At 45.5% G+C, this 15,417-nt stretch overlaps 1 protein-coding gene across 1 annotated transcript in view; it reads left to right on the top strand.

The window, feature by feature from the left end:
* Positions 1-6,214: 6,214 nt before the first annotated feature.
* The window catches only part of PITPNM2 (phosphatidylinositol transfer protein, membrane-associated 2), a 34,091-nt gene continuing 24,888 nt past the window's right edge, over positions 6,215-15,417 (top strand). Inside the window, 5 exon segments of the mRNA XM_009070575.1 lie at positions 6,215-6,894; positions 10,515-10,619; positions 11,490-11,560; positions 14,218-14,462; positions 14,969-15,158. Of these exon segments, the coding sequence (XP_009068823.1) occupies positions 6,834-6,894; positions 10,515-10,619; positions 11,490-11,560; positions 14,218-14,462; positions 14,969-15,158 (672 nt within the window). The 5' untranslated portion in view covers positions 6,215-6,833.

Genomic DNA, 15,417 nt, shown 5'->3' with positions numbered 1-15,417 from the left:
TAACAACTGGTATTACTGAAATCAGCTGGTACCTGCATCCTTGTAAAAAAAAAACAAACAAAACTTCCCATTTTTTCTGGTTGACTTCAGTGTGTGCTGCCTGCTGAGCTGTGGGGTTGTCTTTGGATTCTGGGGAAGAAGGCTCAGATGAGCATGGGGCAGGTTGGATGGCAGGGCAAAACCTGCTGTAAAATCCTCCCTGATTCTCCTTATACCAGAGACTCATCTTTGTGAGCTCAAATCCTCCCCCAGAGTTCCTCTATGCTGCTGGGGGGGTTTGCTCTGTGGGTGAGAAGGGACCAGCCACTCACAGCAGGTCATGGCCAGGGGATGGAGAGTTGCAGTGCTTATAGCATCCCCTCCACTGGGCTTGTTGTGTAGTGTCCAACCTGCAGTAAGGTGACCAGTGGGATGCTGTACCCAGCCTGTCCTCCAGGACCACAGGCCTGCAAGGCAAACTGCCCCCTGGGCTGCAGCTGCCCATGAGGGTGGCTTGAAAGCACAGGGTGTGGGATCAAGTGAGGGACAGAGACTTCTCTGGCTGAGCAGGAGATGTTTGCACCTCCTTTCAGAGAGAAAACCAAAAGCAAACTGGACCACAGATATCTCCAGCACTGTCCTCATGGACATCTCTGATCTGGTACAGAGAATTTTTCCCAATTGCATTCTGTTTCCTGGGTCTGATCTCTCCTCTCCTTTTTGCTTTTCAAATGAAGAACTTGTTTTTCTCTAACATTTTGAAGCAAAAATGCTTTGAGACTTGTATTTTTTTTCCCATTGCCCAGGGAGAGAAGCAGTGTCTGGCCAGGAGAGGTTAGTCATTTGTAGCTGGATCCTGAACCCCTATGGCTGTGTGGAGCTCTCAGCATGTTCTCTGGGTCTCTGAGTATTCCCTGGCTCTGCTGCCTGCTCTCAGGCTGCACTGCAGGCTGGACAGTAATTCAGCCATGTGCTCTCTGCTCTGCACTGAGGAGCTGCTCAAGTTCTCCAGCCCTAGCAGAGAAGATTTTTTTTTTCCCCTGCAAGCCATGACTTTTATTTTGCCATTTATTTTGTAGCTGCACAGCCTCATTCTCCTCCAGGTTTTCTCCCTGTGTCTAAGAAAGAGAAGTGCAGCATTGCTGGCACATCCCAGGTGAAGGCCAGAGGCTAGGAAAGTAATCTGTCTTTTTGTCTTCAGAACTAATCTGGAGGGGTAGAGGCACAGCAGCTGTGAAGTCCTGTAGTGCCATCCTCTCTGTGCTGGAGGGGTAGAGGCACAGCAGCTGTAGTGCCATCCTCTCTGCGAAGGAACAAGGCTTTAAGGAAGGCTGATTTGGGATGTCTAATCAAAGCAACACGAGCAGGGCAGATGGGGAGGTCTGGGAGTTGACAGGAAGCAGTGCAGGCAATTTTTGAGATCTAAGAAGGCAGAGAACTTCAGGAGAGTTTGTTTTTTTAACCTCCAAGTGGTTTTCATATTCCCTGTGATGTTAGTCCATTAAAACACAGATATGTGGTCAGTGGCATCGGTGTCTCTACACAGAGAATTTCTGAGGAGTTCATGCACCAATATATCAAGGCTGGATCCAGGAGCATGAGTGGAGCCTGCTGAGCCCTGGGACAGAGGAAACCTTGGGATGAGAGCAAGGGAGACATTCAATTCTGTCTGATCACAGTCTGTTTCTAAGGTGTTCCAAGCAAGGTGGAAGTGGACATTGTGTACATGGAAGTCCAAAGGATGGTTGTGGTGTCAGGGACTGAATTACAGCAAGAGAAATGCTCTTCTGGCTTTCAGTGTGGCTGTGATGGGAGTTTAATCTTTGTCTTTGAGCTCTGCTCGTTGTCAATCATAGCAGGAGGTGAAGAGGCTAAAACATTCTCCTGTAATTCTGCAAAAAAGTCATCTGGTGAGGGAAATAACTCTGAATCCGGGCTAAGGTCGAACACAATTAAGTTGCCAAGGCCCCCAGAAGGTCACAGTTTGCTGGCTCAAACTTGTCTCTCCCATGGGGAGCTCCCTTCGAAAAGTCAGGCAGAGAAACACATCAAATATTGATAGATTTAATCTTACTGTGCTAATGAAGTTCAGGTCGAGCTGGTCCATGGCATTAGGTGCTGATCTCAGTGGCTGTTTCCTCCTGATAGCTTGGCTTGGGATGGCTGGTGGCATTAAGAGCTGACCAAAGAGCAGAATGAACTGATCAAACCTGGAAGGAGATAAACCTATAAAAATAAGCTTTTTGTGTGTTTAAAAAAACCACACAAAAAAAAATGATTGCTGAAAACAAAAGGGATATTTAGGCTGAATGGCATAGAAACTTTGAAACATCTCAGAAACTGTGTGTGCAGTGGGACCATCCTGCTTGGGCCACGTCACTGGAGATGGAGTGTGGCTTATGAGGGATGTCTTTCCTCATGCTTGTGCTTAGAGAGCTTGACCTGCAGCTCCCAAAGCCTAAATAATGTTAATGTAGCCTGTTGATTGTTCTCTATTTTATATTACCATAATCCAACTGACAACAAATCCTACTGCTGCTTTTGGCATGTCCTTCAACCCATCCCTGCCTCAGTTTTCCAGTAATTAAAGGGGGGGGCAATATTAACTGATTATTTTCAGAAGCTCTCCTGAGGATCAGTTTGTCAGTGTTTACAGGAGCTTTAAGAGCACCATTACTGATATGAGCTCCTGTCAGCAATTAATGGCAGTTTGGAGCTTTGACCTGGTGTGAGCTTTTAAGGATGAATATTGGTGAAAATTCTGAGTGACTGTAATGTTTGAAAAGTCTTGGCAGCGTGATGATGTTAGCCAGTGAGTCCCAGTCCTGAGAAAAGTTTCTGTTGCCTGGTCAGGTGCATTGTGTGTTGATATTGAGGCAGTTCTTCCTTTCAGATATGTGATATGTTAAAATATTTTAAATTGCCTTTACCCACTCCATTTTTTTCTCCTGCAGCACAAGACAGATGGTTATCTGCAAAATCAAGCATCTTTATTCCCTCCCTTCCTATCCCATTACCTCAGCAGCTCGTATTTGTGATGCTGTTACACTGATATAGAGAAAGCAGGTGCAGAAATCAGGTTTCTAGGGAAAGGAAAGGTTTGAGCCTTAGCACTGCTGATGTGGGATGTGCTTCTCTCATGTAACCATTGGATTGGGATGGGTGGTCATCAAGGAATGACTTGAAACAACCCTGGATTAAAAAGAAATTTTTTTGTGGTTGATGTTGGCTTTTTTTGTTTACTTCTGGGAACATTCTTCACTTCAAGGGCCAAATCCAAATGTTACAACTTCCCAGAACTGCATGGAGTTAAAACTGTGGCCTGTGCATGGCTCCTCCTTGGAGGAGCAGGCAGTCACAGGACACATTTCCAACATTAGGAAATTCCTTCCCAATTTAAAAGCAGTCACAGAAGCCTGGCAAATATTTCAGTGCATAGTTGGTTAGCAAGAGCTGAGGAGATAGAGTACACGAGGTGACCAGTTTTCCACCCTGACTCTTGCTGTGTGAAGGTCCTTCACTGCAGCTGCCAGCATTGTGGGGTTGATGGCACTGCAATACCCTTGCCATGGTGTGCTGAGGTTTTGGGGAAGGGAAGGCTGTAGCACTGCTGACAGGGCTGTTTTGGCTTTGCAGGCTTGAGGAAGGTGATGGTCCGAGCACACAGACAGGCTTGGTGCTGGCAGGATGAGTGGTATGGGCTCACCATTGAGGACATCAGGCAGCTGGAGAAGGAGGCCCAGCTGATGCTGGCTCAGAAGATGGCCCAGTTCTGCAGTGAAAATGACACTGAGCAGCACGGTGTCAAAGACACTCCTGGTGAGAAGGATGTTGAAGTCAGCACAGTTTCACCTGCTGACACTGAGGATGCCACTTCTAACAGCGAAGCAGCCTCAGGGAGATCACTCACCAAGCAGTGGTCCACCTCTTCCAAGTCCTCACGGTCTTCAAAGAGAGGAGGTAAGATGCTGCCAATGATTTGCTCTTCTGAACTGCATGGAGGTTGGACTTTTGGGAGGTTTGACTGTATCTCCTTGTGACAGGCACCTTTGGAACAATGCACATTTGTCCTCTGAGTCCTTTTAACTCAGAGGCCTTTTTTGCTGGTGTTGCAGGCTCAGTCCTCTCAGGTGACCTGTTTTGGATTTGGGAATGTTTCTAGTCATCCCCTAACTGTGACTCAGTGTCACATGGCAGAATTCTTGCCAATGTCAAAAGAGAGAATCTAGGAAAACCCAATGGGGGAGCAGGCTGGAGCTGGCTAGCAGTCCTGGAATTTGGAGGCTTAGTCCTTGTCACCCAGGAGCCACTGATGGCTTTATAAGACCCTTCAGTGGTATTCCCTTCTAGATATGTGCTTGTCTGCTGTGTCACAGCAGGCACCCAGGCTCTTTGGCCAGGGTTATTTGCCACCCCATGCCTTCATTTCAGAATGGCTGTTTGGCTCTGTGGGTGCTGCAGTGTAGTTCAAACAGCAAAGCACCTCCTTGGCTACTGGGGAGATTAAGGCAGGAACCCCAAAAGGTGAGTGGGGGCTGCTGCCTTCACTGGTGGTGATAACTGGTAGTAGCTGTTTGGAGATGAAAGCTCAGCCTGGGATTAGGTGGAACTGTGGATTATGTTTAGATTCCCTTTGAAACACCATTCAGGAATTTTTCAGGCTTTTGCTGTTAAAGCCCCACTGTGGACACTCTGTAAGGCTCAGCTCTGAGCTCTGGATTTTGTCCCTCACTTGGCAGTCACCTTTTCTTGCTGTACTAAACCCTTCTCTTCCTTGGACCAGTGTGTCCAAAGAGATGAATCCCCAGTGAGGTGCAGCCAGAAGGTTTGAACCCTCAGCAATTCCCCCTTGTTTAGCCAAGCACAGCTGGTAGCAGGTCACAGCTCTCACTGCAAGAGGGAGAAAAACCTTGATCTTTCTGAAAACCCCAAAGGGCACAATTTCTTGCATTGGCAGTGGAAGGGAACATCTGAGTGAGTGAAGCTTCTCCATCTCTCCTATGCACTAAATATTGTGAGTTGAGTCTCCATTTTTATTTCCCACTCCATCACTGATTTCATCACGGGCTGAATGAGAGAGGAGCAGTAGTTTTACCTTGCGATGACTCACTCGAGTGAGCCCCAGGGAAGAATCTACCAGCTGCTTCATAAATCACTGTATAAAGCTAAAAATGCTGGCTACTTTGCCTGCCCCAGGATTTTATATTGATGCACCCATCTCCCATTATGCTCCTTGTACAAATCCCTCTCTTGTCACTTCTGACATGTTCCTTGGGAGCTGGAGTTTTTAGACCTCTCAGGATTTCACTCGAAGGTTTTCACTGGGAGCAAAGCATGAATTTTTTTTCAGCTGCAGCATGTCTCCGCTTTTACAAGAAAAAGTAATGAAAGAAATTAATTGTGATGTGCTGGGAAGTACGTCACACAGATATTTTAATCCTCCTTCATGCTGGCAGCACATTACCATATGGAAGCAAGGAGAGCTGTCGCGACGTACTGCCACCTCCAGCTGAAAAATGCCTTTCCTCCAACACATCTCAAGTCCTTTCTCCACCACCCAAGTGAAACCTCTGGTGATAGCAGGACCCTTGTCACCAGCCCATATGTTGTTATATGCTCTATTTTTAGCAACTATTATGCGAGTGCCTTGACGTCACTCCGGCGTGAATTAGCTCTGCTCTGCCAACCTCCTTGCTAGCTCTTCCCCAAGGGGTGGGTGGTGGGTGCTGGGGGCTGCTCGGCTGGTGCAGAGCTGCAATTAGATGACTCTGCACAGGGTCTCCAACCTCTTTCCACGTGGGAACTGGGTAGAAAATTAGAATTTTACTTCTGTAGTTAACACTGTTGGAACAATAGCGTGAAACAGCTCGTGCAGCTGTCACAGTAACCAGAGCCTTCCAGCGTCTTGAATATGCTAAATGAGGATTTGTCAGTCTCCTCAGGTTTTTGCTGGGTTAGGTGGCTGCTGTGAGTGCTTTGTGTGTGCTGTGTGATATGCAAGAGGGGAAAAACTCTCCTCATTGTCTGGACAGTGGTCCCTTCAGCAGGCGACTGTGCTGTGCCGAGTTCAGCCAAGAAGAGCTCAGGCTGCTAAATTCTATCTGGGGGGGGAAAAAAATGAAAGAAGCCATAATATGCTTATATTTAGCCCAGGGAACTCTGGAGGGGAGAATGAAAAGGGAGCAGGTAGGTGTGAGGACAGGAGGGCAAACAGCACCAAAAAGGACCATTGGGTTTCCTCTCGCTCCATCAGGACAGCCACTCCGACAGCTCCCTATGAAGAAGCTCAAGAGCACATTGTTTAAATCATTCAAGTTTAAAGTTTAAATAGATCTCTAATCCAATTTGTGTGGATGCAATTTCCTTGCAGAAAACAGATTATTTCTCTCCAGGCTGCACTGCTTAGCTACCCACCCAAAAGTTAGCAAAGCAGAGGAATGGTCTGTGTGCTGCTGAGAGGCACAGAGAAAGCTTCCAATCAGCCTGCTTCCTTCCTAATTGCAAACTTTCAAACCCAGCTGATTTTGCACGTCCTACTAACAATTATAAATAGCTGCCATTCAAAATAGCAGAAGAGTGAGCCGAGCAGCTTGCTTTAATGTAACATCTTGCTGGCAGGTTCTACCAACAGTAAACAAACAGGATCTGTAAAGCAGTTACACTGACATCACACCAGCATCATCAGGGTTTTGTGTTTTTAATATTGCAGCAGTGAATTTTCATAGAGAACACATGATTCTTCCTCCAGCAAAGATCATGTTGGGAACTCTCCGTCTTGTCGGTGTAGCATATCGCATAAGGCTTTCTTGTTTCTTCCAGCAAGTCCCTCACGCCATAGTATCTCCGAGTGGAGGATGCAGAGCATTGCCAGGGATTCAGATGACAGCTCAGATGATGAATTCTTTGATGCACATGGTACGTGGAGCCTAAATCACCATCGTTTCTTCCCTGAGGTGGTGGGGTAAGAGGCATGAGGGTTGGGGGTGAGCGGGGAAGGCACAGAGACTTTTTTTGCTTTGAAGTCTTTTCCTTTCGAGCCACGATCCGTGCAGCTTCTTGCAGCAGCCCCAGCATCACCCAGCAGGCTCTGAAAATTAACCCAGCAACATTTCAGATTCGGTCTGATGTGTTTGAAAGGGTCTTTGAACGGTCTTAGCCTCTGGAGCTGTGTTTTATTCGGTGCAGATGAGTGCAGGGAAAATCCAGCAGTGCTAACTGGGCTGTGGGTGTGTCCTGATGATTCACTGTGACTGATTATTCCTCTAATTTGTTTTTTCATCAGTAAGAGGTAGGAATTATTGTCCTGTCTGGGCCTGAAGAGACCCAAATTTGCCTTTATTAACTCCTTCTCCTCCCGTTCCGAGAAATCCATTAGCAAACGCAACAAGGTACTTGAGGTGCCAAAATTAATCGGCGTTGATTCCAGATTTCTCGAAGTAATTTTCATTAGTTGTGTTAAGAGAAAGCTGTGTTATTTTTCCCCTTCTCTGTGCATGTGTATGTGTGTGAAGGAGCTTTGTTCCACTGCACTCGTTTCATACATTGCACTTAATGCAAATTTCAGCCTGGAGGGCTCTGTCTCCACTGACAACAGATGGACTCCACTCCCGCCCTGTCGGATCGAAGTGAGATGTGCAATATGTGCTGATGAAGTTGGTGACCTTTCTGTGAAGTGCAGTTGTTAGAAGAGGACGCCCCAGTTTTGTAAAGCAGAATTTTGCTGATGTTCAGCTAAAGTTCAGCCTCTAGAAATTGATAGTGTTGTGTTCCAGAAGAGTTTTCCCATCAGTGGTCAGGCATGGATCTCAAATTTGGGGGTAGACAGTGGTGTGATGGTGTGGTGACTCGTGGAGTAACAGCTGAAATGGCCAAGACATACAAGTCTGAAGAAGAGAAGGTTGTGTGGAGACCTCAGAGCAGCCTTTCAGTATCTGAGGGGGCTGTAGGGGAGCCAGAGAGGGACTCTGTGTTAGGAACTGCAGTGATAGGGTGAAGGGTATTGGATTCAAGTTGAAGGAGGGGAAATTTAGGCTAGATATTAGGAAGAAGTTTTTTCCTGGGAGGATGGTGAGACACTGGCACAGGTTGCCCAGGGAGGCTGTGGCTGTTCCAACCCTGGCAGTGTTCAGAGCCAGGTTGGATGAACCTTGAGCAACCTGCTCTGGTGGGAGGTATCCCTGTTCATGGACTAGATGATCTGTAAGGTCTATTCCAACCCCTAAAAACTTCTATGATTTTAAGTCAGGGGATGAACGTGTCTCTTGCCTGGAAGGAGAAGGGCCAACTTAGTTAAACTAACACTTAAAGCATTTCTATTTATTAACTTATGGAGCATTTACAACACCCATGTACAGGATTCATTGGAGCAATATACACACAAGAAAAGAGGAGTGAGTCATCCAAGCAGCATCGTTGCTATCCACCCGCGTTGTGCCTGTTTAATTACTCAGTAATAAAATCGAGATGGAGATGGTTCTGCCTGGGATCCTGGGCCTCAGGGAATCCCTGGCATGCTCCTAACAGGCCTAGCAAGGGGAATGAACAAAAATGAGCCTCGTGCACCTCTGTTGCAGCAGTTGCAAGGAGCTTGCAAAGAGTAAAAACAGCTCCTCTGCTGCTAGCAACAGCGAGTCTCCGTGTGAGTACAGTTTGTCCTCTGCAATCCGCACGTTGAGTGGAAAAGTCTGCCTAAATCTGGTGGGATTTTGGTTGATGAGTCAAAGCCTTGATGTGTGTGCAGTTGAACACAACCCTCTCCTTGGGAAGGACCTCTTGCTGCCCCTTGGCCTGCAGAGGACATGTCCCAGCTCTGGCTCTGTGAGCAGGGCTGAAGCTCCAGTTTGCAGCTCATCCTGCTGGGGAGGCTCGTGGGGTCGGTACCATGGGAACTGGCAGGCTCAGGATGTGAGTCAACACCCAGCAGAGTTCCTCAGAAGTGCTTCCCATACATACACACATTTCCTGACAGTACAGTGGGCGTAACCTGAGCCCGAGAAGATTCCTTGTCTCCAGCTTCCCACTCACCCTCATTCCCTGGCACACTCTGGTAAAGATAGTGACAAATACAGTAATATCGAATATCTAGCCTGTAATAAATGCTAATAATGGGAGTAATATCCCATTCAGGGATCACTTGAGCAGCAGTCAGGGCTGTAATTAAACCTCTCAAGGAATTAAGTTGCTGGAGGAGCTTTGAGTGCAATCGTCCTCTTCGTTCTCTGCCACGTGTGTGTTGCACTCCTGTGCTTTCCACTTGGACAGGTAGCTCTGCACTCCCTCGTGCAGGGAAATCAGGATTTACTCCAATTTTTTCCATGGCTGAAAAAGGAAATGGCATGCTGATACAAAATTTCCAGGTTGCTCTCTTTTTATGGTCAAAGTTGAAATAGAAACTCCTAAAAATAATTCGGCTCTGCTTGGATCTGCACTTCATCTTCTTCATATTATTATTTTAAGCTATTGCTTAGATTTGCTGAAGAGATGAATATATTTCATAATCTTTGTGGTCCCCATCATGGGATTCTTCCAACTAATTATTTTCTTAGTAACTCGACTGAAGAGAAAGGGGAGGGGAACTAATTATTTTCTTAGTAACTCGACAGCAATAAGAAAGGGGAAATCCTAGTCTGGGACTCTGAAGATTTCAGCTTTTAGGTCTTCAAGACATCTGTAATTACTGCTGTTATTATGTTTATAACTCTTTATTAAATTTACAAGGCCAGAATTTTCAGGAAAGAAATACTAAGTGCAGAACAATAAATAAATTAGAAAGCACTTAACCTCCATAACAGTAAAAGATACATCCTCAGAGGAAAGGAAGAAAAGAGAAAGAAAGCTCTCTCCTTTCTACATCTCTTCCTTTTGATTGCACTTCTAAGAACATAATATTTTGGAGACCCTTATTCTTTCTCAACTGCAGCTGAACTGAGCCAGGGGATTCGGAAGATCCTGAGGTAGGAGGGAAATGGCAGATAAATTCACTCAGTGTGATCAAACAAGTCTATCTCTTGAGGAAATCAACCTGGGGAGTTCACATTTCCTTTGCTGCTTGTGCCTTTTTAGGTGTTTGGTCCTGTTAACAAGAGTGATCCTTGTCCCTTCTTCCCCCAAAGACATCCTGCAGTGCTCAGACAGGTCTGGGAGGATCCCAGTGGCAAACCTTGCTTTGTCCCCTCCCCAGGAGCATTTTGTCTGCTTTAACACCATCAGAACAACTGGCAAGAGAAAGGGCAATGTGGTACCTGAGATGGAAGCATGAAAAAAATTCCTTAAAAAATCCACAACTCTAGGAGTTGTGTTTGCTAAAAACAGGCAGCTAAAACATTTTGTTTGCTTTTCTAAAGGTGCTTTGGTTTCTGTATAACAAAACCTGGTAAACTATCCTGGTTTATTATGACTTAAGCCATCCAAATGTTTAGAGATGACACAGAGTTATGGGGCCTCAGTTTTATTTGAGTTATGTTGTGTGTTCTTGTCTGTTACCTGGGGTTTTTTTTGTGTGTGTATGACTCTCAAACAATCTGTTTTTTTAAAAGAGGACTTGTCTGACAATGAGGAAATGTTCCCGAAAGAAATAACCAAATGGAGTTCCAACGATCTGATGGATAAAATTGAAACTCCGGAATGCGATGATGTCCAGGGTAATTTGCTTTAAGTACAAACTACGTGTGCTATTTTACAGTATTTCCAGGCAATTGTTCCAGCTGCATTCAGAACAAGGGAAAACTTGTTATCCTCATCTCACAAAAGGAGAAGCTGAGACAGAGCATAAAAATGACTGCCCAGTGCTGCCAAAAAAGAATTGCTCAGTGGGAGCTGGGATAGCTCTTGATTCTCTTTTATTTTCCATGGTGGTTTGGCTCTTTTGTGTGACAGACAGGATTCTCTCGTATAACGACGAAATATTCCAGCTCTGTCTCAAATGACTTGAATTTCTCCTGACTCTTCTTTCCTTTTGCTCCATCCTTTGTTCTTGACTGTATCTGCCTGAGTTTTATTTTCTGCTCATCGTTAGGAAGGGGTGAAAGGAAGCTGTAGCCCCTCAGCCAGAGCCATTCATGTGGCAGCACAGTGGAAGATGATGCTCAGTATTTCTGGTACAAAGTTGATCTGTGTAGGCACAGCCATAGGAACACATCAGATCTCTGCTCCCAAGCACAGTTCAAGCAATTCCTTTTATTTTCCCACAAACCAATCCTTTATGACCTTTGTGCAGGGATTTCCCATTGTTGCCATCCTTAATAATGCAGCAATACTGGATCACTGTAATGAGAGAAAAGCTCACTAATGTCTCACTCATATTGAGGTTATGAGGAATAGCTGGAAAAGAAATGACCCAGCATTGCTCAGGCTTCTCAGGTGGAAGGGAGGGGGAGAGGGTGGTTTGATGGAATAATGGAGATGTGAGGCAGAAGAGGCTGAGAAACATTGGAACAAGCAGGGTCTTTATGGAAGAGCTTTTGCCAAATAGCATCTTGCAGCACTGACATTTTACACCCCTGTGCTTTCAGGTGACCTGTACCACGAGACATCAGCAGAGTACCACGTTGGCTCCAGTGTGGAGAGGCTCAGCATCATCGAAGTAAGTGCTTTGATTTCTTGTAATGAGATCCTTTGCTGCTGGAATATATCCATGTGGGATAAACAGGGGAAATGTGTCCCTTTGCTGGGAGTGATGTCTCCGTGTGTCGCTGAGCTGCACTAGCACACTGTGTACTTCATGGCTGGATTTAAGGGACTATTTCATCCATCTTTTGAACATCATATAGAAAATGCTCTCTAGTTTGCAGTCAGCATCAGGTATCCAGCTGGAAAAAAGCCTCCTAATCCTGTGGGGATAAGTGCAGCCTTGATGGGTAGAGCTCTCCTGCTAATGCCAAATGAGCTGGAGTGGATGTGGGAGAGCAGGTTCCTGCAACCCCAAGGTGCAAGGGACATCACTCAGCTGTAACCCACTCCTTGGAGCTGCTCAGGGTCTTGTTTGGAAACCAGTTGCAGCACACCTTGTGTCAGTGCTCTGGGTACAATAATAAAGAGATAAGAACCAACACACCTCCAGATTTCTAGACTTGCATGTAAAGGCTTCTGCAGTTCAGTCCTGGTGAGACATCCTAGAGTGACAGAACTCATCCTGCCCTGAAAGTCCTTGCCTCCCTGTGCTGCAGAAGTGATGTAGCTGCTTGCAGAGTGCCTAAGTTATGTCTAAGTGGCCCATTAAAGACCATGAGCATGGTTTTGGAATTGCTCTATGTGCCAGGCTCTAAGTTTATGGTAGTTTGACTTTTTCATAATAACTCAAGTGCCATGGGGAGAGTGGATGGCTGGGATGGGAATGGCTCTGGCCACCTCAAGATAAGGAAGTCACAGCTCTAAGGTTTCTCCTAGAGCTCAAGATGGTGTGGAGAACTTGTCTTCCTCAGAGGGCTGGACAGACTCAATCCCCTCCTGTTTCTGCCTTCATTTTAGGAAAGGAACAGACTTCAAAGCAAGATGAAAAAGACAGTTATTGGTAGTTGTTCACAAGCTGTCTACTAAAATAGTATGAAACTCCTGTGCCACCATGGCAGTGATTTTCAGGTTAAGATCTTCCCTCACCAAAAGGTGGTTCAGGAAACAGGTGTCTGGAGAGACTCCAGATCTTACAAGGAAGTTCTAAATAGTCACCTCCACCCCTAAACTAATCAGCAGTTCCCCACTTCCTTCAAGAGCAGAGGTTAATGAAGTGAAAGGGAAAGGTGCCTCCAAATGATTGCTGATAAACTCCTGCACGACCTGAGCTTGGTGACTCATGTTGTTCTCCAAATGAGCACTTAAAACACTTGTCTGGAAGCAGAAGAGGTGTTGAGATACTGCAAGTGCTCCTCCCAAGCCTCCAGCCAGGCAAAAGTTCACTGTGCAGGCACTGCAAACTGGAATCAAAGGAGGTTTAAAGAGCAGGCATTAATACAGTGGAATGGTACTGAATAATTAAAGGCCTTTCTTATGCAGGAGGTCTGGAAAATCTTTATTACAGACTTGGATGTGAATTTTAATACTTCTGGTGGGCTGTATATTAAGACATGTTTTAGCATTGTCTGGTAAAAATGTAATCTGGTTGTTAGGTTGCCAATGTGTGCCTGGGCATGTTTTCCTCCCACCAGCAGGTCTGTCAGGGACTCAATCACTGCTCAAAGGACAACAGGTGACTAAAGATGCTAAAATTAGAAGGATTTGCCAAATGGAACATACTGCTGCCCTCCACCCCTTCTGCTCCCCTTCTCAGTGGCTATTTCTCTGCCTCAACAGGGAATTGCTCAGGGTGTTCTCAAGTGTTGTCTGTGCTAGCACAGGAGTCAGGTGCAGGAAGGAAGATGAGTACCTGCTTTCACATCCCTCTGAGGTGTGGGATGGAGGATTTGAGTCCATATGGGTTCTGTAAACACTGAAAACCCTGGTAGTGAAGAGATATTAAAACCAGTTACTGCTCTGTTGTGTTACAATATGTGCCAATGGATGCTCTTGTACCTGCTCCTGGGGCATCAGGATTGGGGTTACAGCTCTTCTGGCAGGGCACCCAGTGATAACCCACCCTGGACACAATTCCTTCCTTCCCCCCAGCTACAACCTGTCTGTTTAAGCAAGGAATTGGTTCAACACAAAAAGCAAATGACCTGGACAGCCAAATTAAAGTCCTTCACTGTGTTCATACAGCAGTTTCCCAGCCAGATGTTGGCCAGTCCTTGGGTTATGAGGTCATGAAGAATTTTCTTTTCAGTTACTTTTTTTTTTTTTTTTTTTTTTTTGCAAGAGTTTAAGCAAATCTGAAATCTTATTTATAACTTCTGTTGTAGGCAAATATGCAGTGGCTGATCTTCCTACAACTCCCCCCAGTAACTTGCCACTTGCTGACTTGTTGGATCTCATTTTGTTAATTTTGCTCAGCACCCCACAGAAAGCAGCACCCATCTCTTATTTCTGTATTTTTCCCCCAAATAATGTCTTTACTGCTGCCATGTTTTACCTGGTTACAATTTTATGCAATTTTTTTTAAATTTCCAGCATTCCTTTTGCCTCAATCAGTTACACTAGGCTGTGTCTGTGCATCTGTGCATGCACATATGTGGGATGAAAGACCTGGAAGGAGTAATCAGGTTCTCAGCTGTTGTATTCAGGTGTGTCTAATGGCTGTAGCCATAAATTAAAACCAAGTAAAACCTATTTGCATAATGAAACATTTCTGTGTGCTCTCCTCCATCCTAGGATGAATCAGTGCAGCCATTAATGCAGCCAAGTAAAATCCATGTCCTCCTCTTGGTACTCCATGGAGGGAACATCCTGGACTCAGGAAGTGGTGACCAGAGCTCTAAGCAAGGGGATGTCAACACCATCACCACAGTGTTTGACACAGTGATGAGGGTACATTACCCAGCTGCTCTTGGCCACATTGCCATCAAGCTAGTCCCTTGCCCAGCCATCTGCTCCGAAGCCTTTTCCCTGGTGTCCAGGTAAGTTGATACTACTTTGTCATGGAATGACACGTATACAATATCACTTGTGGGGGTTTTGGGAGGGGTTTTTTTGTGTTTTGTTTTCTTTGCTTCCCTAGAATGTTCTGCATGTAGTAGTGCAAGCTCTGCCCATGCTTTGAGAATGCACTTGGTAATGTAGTAGTGAGGCATTCAACCTCAATTTCATACTTGGCTGCAGTGAATACAGTAATCATGCAGCACGAGCTCCTAGATTGATTTATTCTAATTAATCCAATAAATACCAGGGATTTAATTCCTTGTCTGAGGGTTGTTCTGTCAGTGTAAGTATGTTGTCCTTGAAGATTTACGTTTGATGGGAGGGAAAGATTTATTAAGCTCTCACCCATTCACAGATGAATAAATGGCCTTTCTATCTTGAGGCTTGTTTTAATGAACCACAACACTGACTGTGCTGTCTGCAAATGGTTTTCCCTCCTTTTTATGTCAGGCTGAATATTTCCAATGTCTCTTGCCCCATCCAGCCTCAGCCCATACAGTTATGATGAAGGTTGCCTGTCCAACAGCCAGGATCACATTCCCCTTGCTGCTCTCCCTCTGCTAGCAACATCCTCCCCACAGTACCAAGAAGCAGTAGCCACAGTCATTGTCAGAGCCAACCAGGCCTACAGTGAGTTCATCAGATCCCAGGAGGGCACATCATTCAATGGCCAGGTGAGCCAGAGGCTGTTCATAGCCACAGCAAAAGGAAGAGCAAGTGAAGCAATTTCCTTCTGTAGCTCTTTTTGCCATTAATCTCTCAGGAGGGATAGAAACATGACAGCGTTGAGCTGCAATAAGAAAACGTTGTGCTTTCCATTTCTTTCTCTCTGAGAGAGATTATTGCTTATACTCTGTCTTGAACCTTTGGGATTCTAAGCAAAGTCTGAGTTTGTGTTCAGAAGTGAAGCTACAAAGCTGTGAAGTTAATCAA

Source organism: Acanthisitta chloris, unplaced genomic scaffold (genome assembly GCF_000695815.1).
Source record: "Acanthisitta chloris isolate BGI_N310 unplaced genomic scaffold, ASM69581v1 scaffold15242, whole genome shotgun sequence".
In the NCBI taxonomy this organism is placed as follows: Eukaryota; Metazoa; Chordata; class Aves; order Passeriformes; family Acanthisittidae; genus Acanthisitta; species Acanthisitta chloris.
This window is presented reverse-complemented; position numbering and strand designations above follow the sequence as displayed.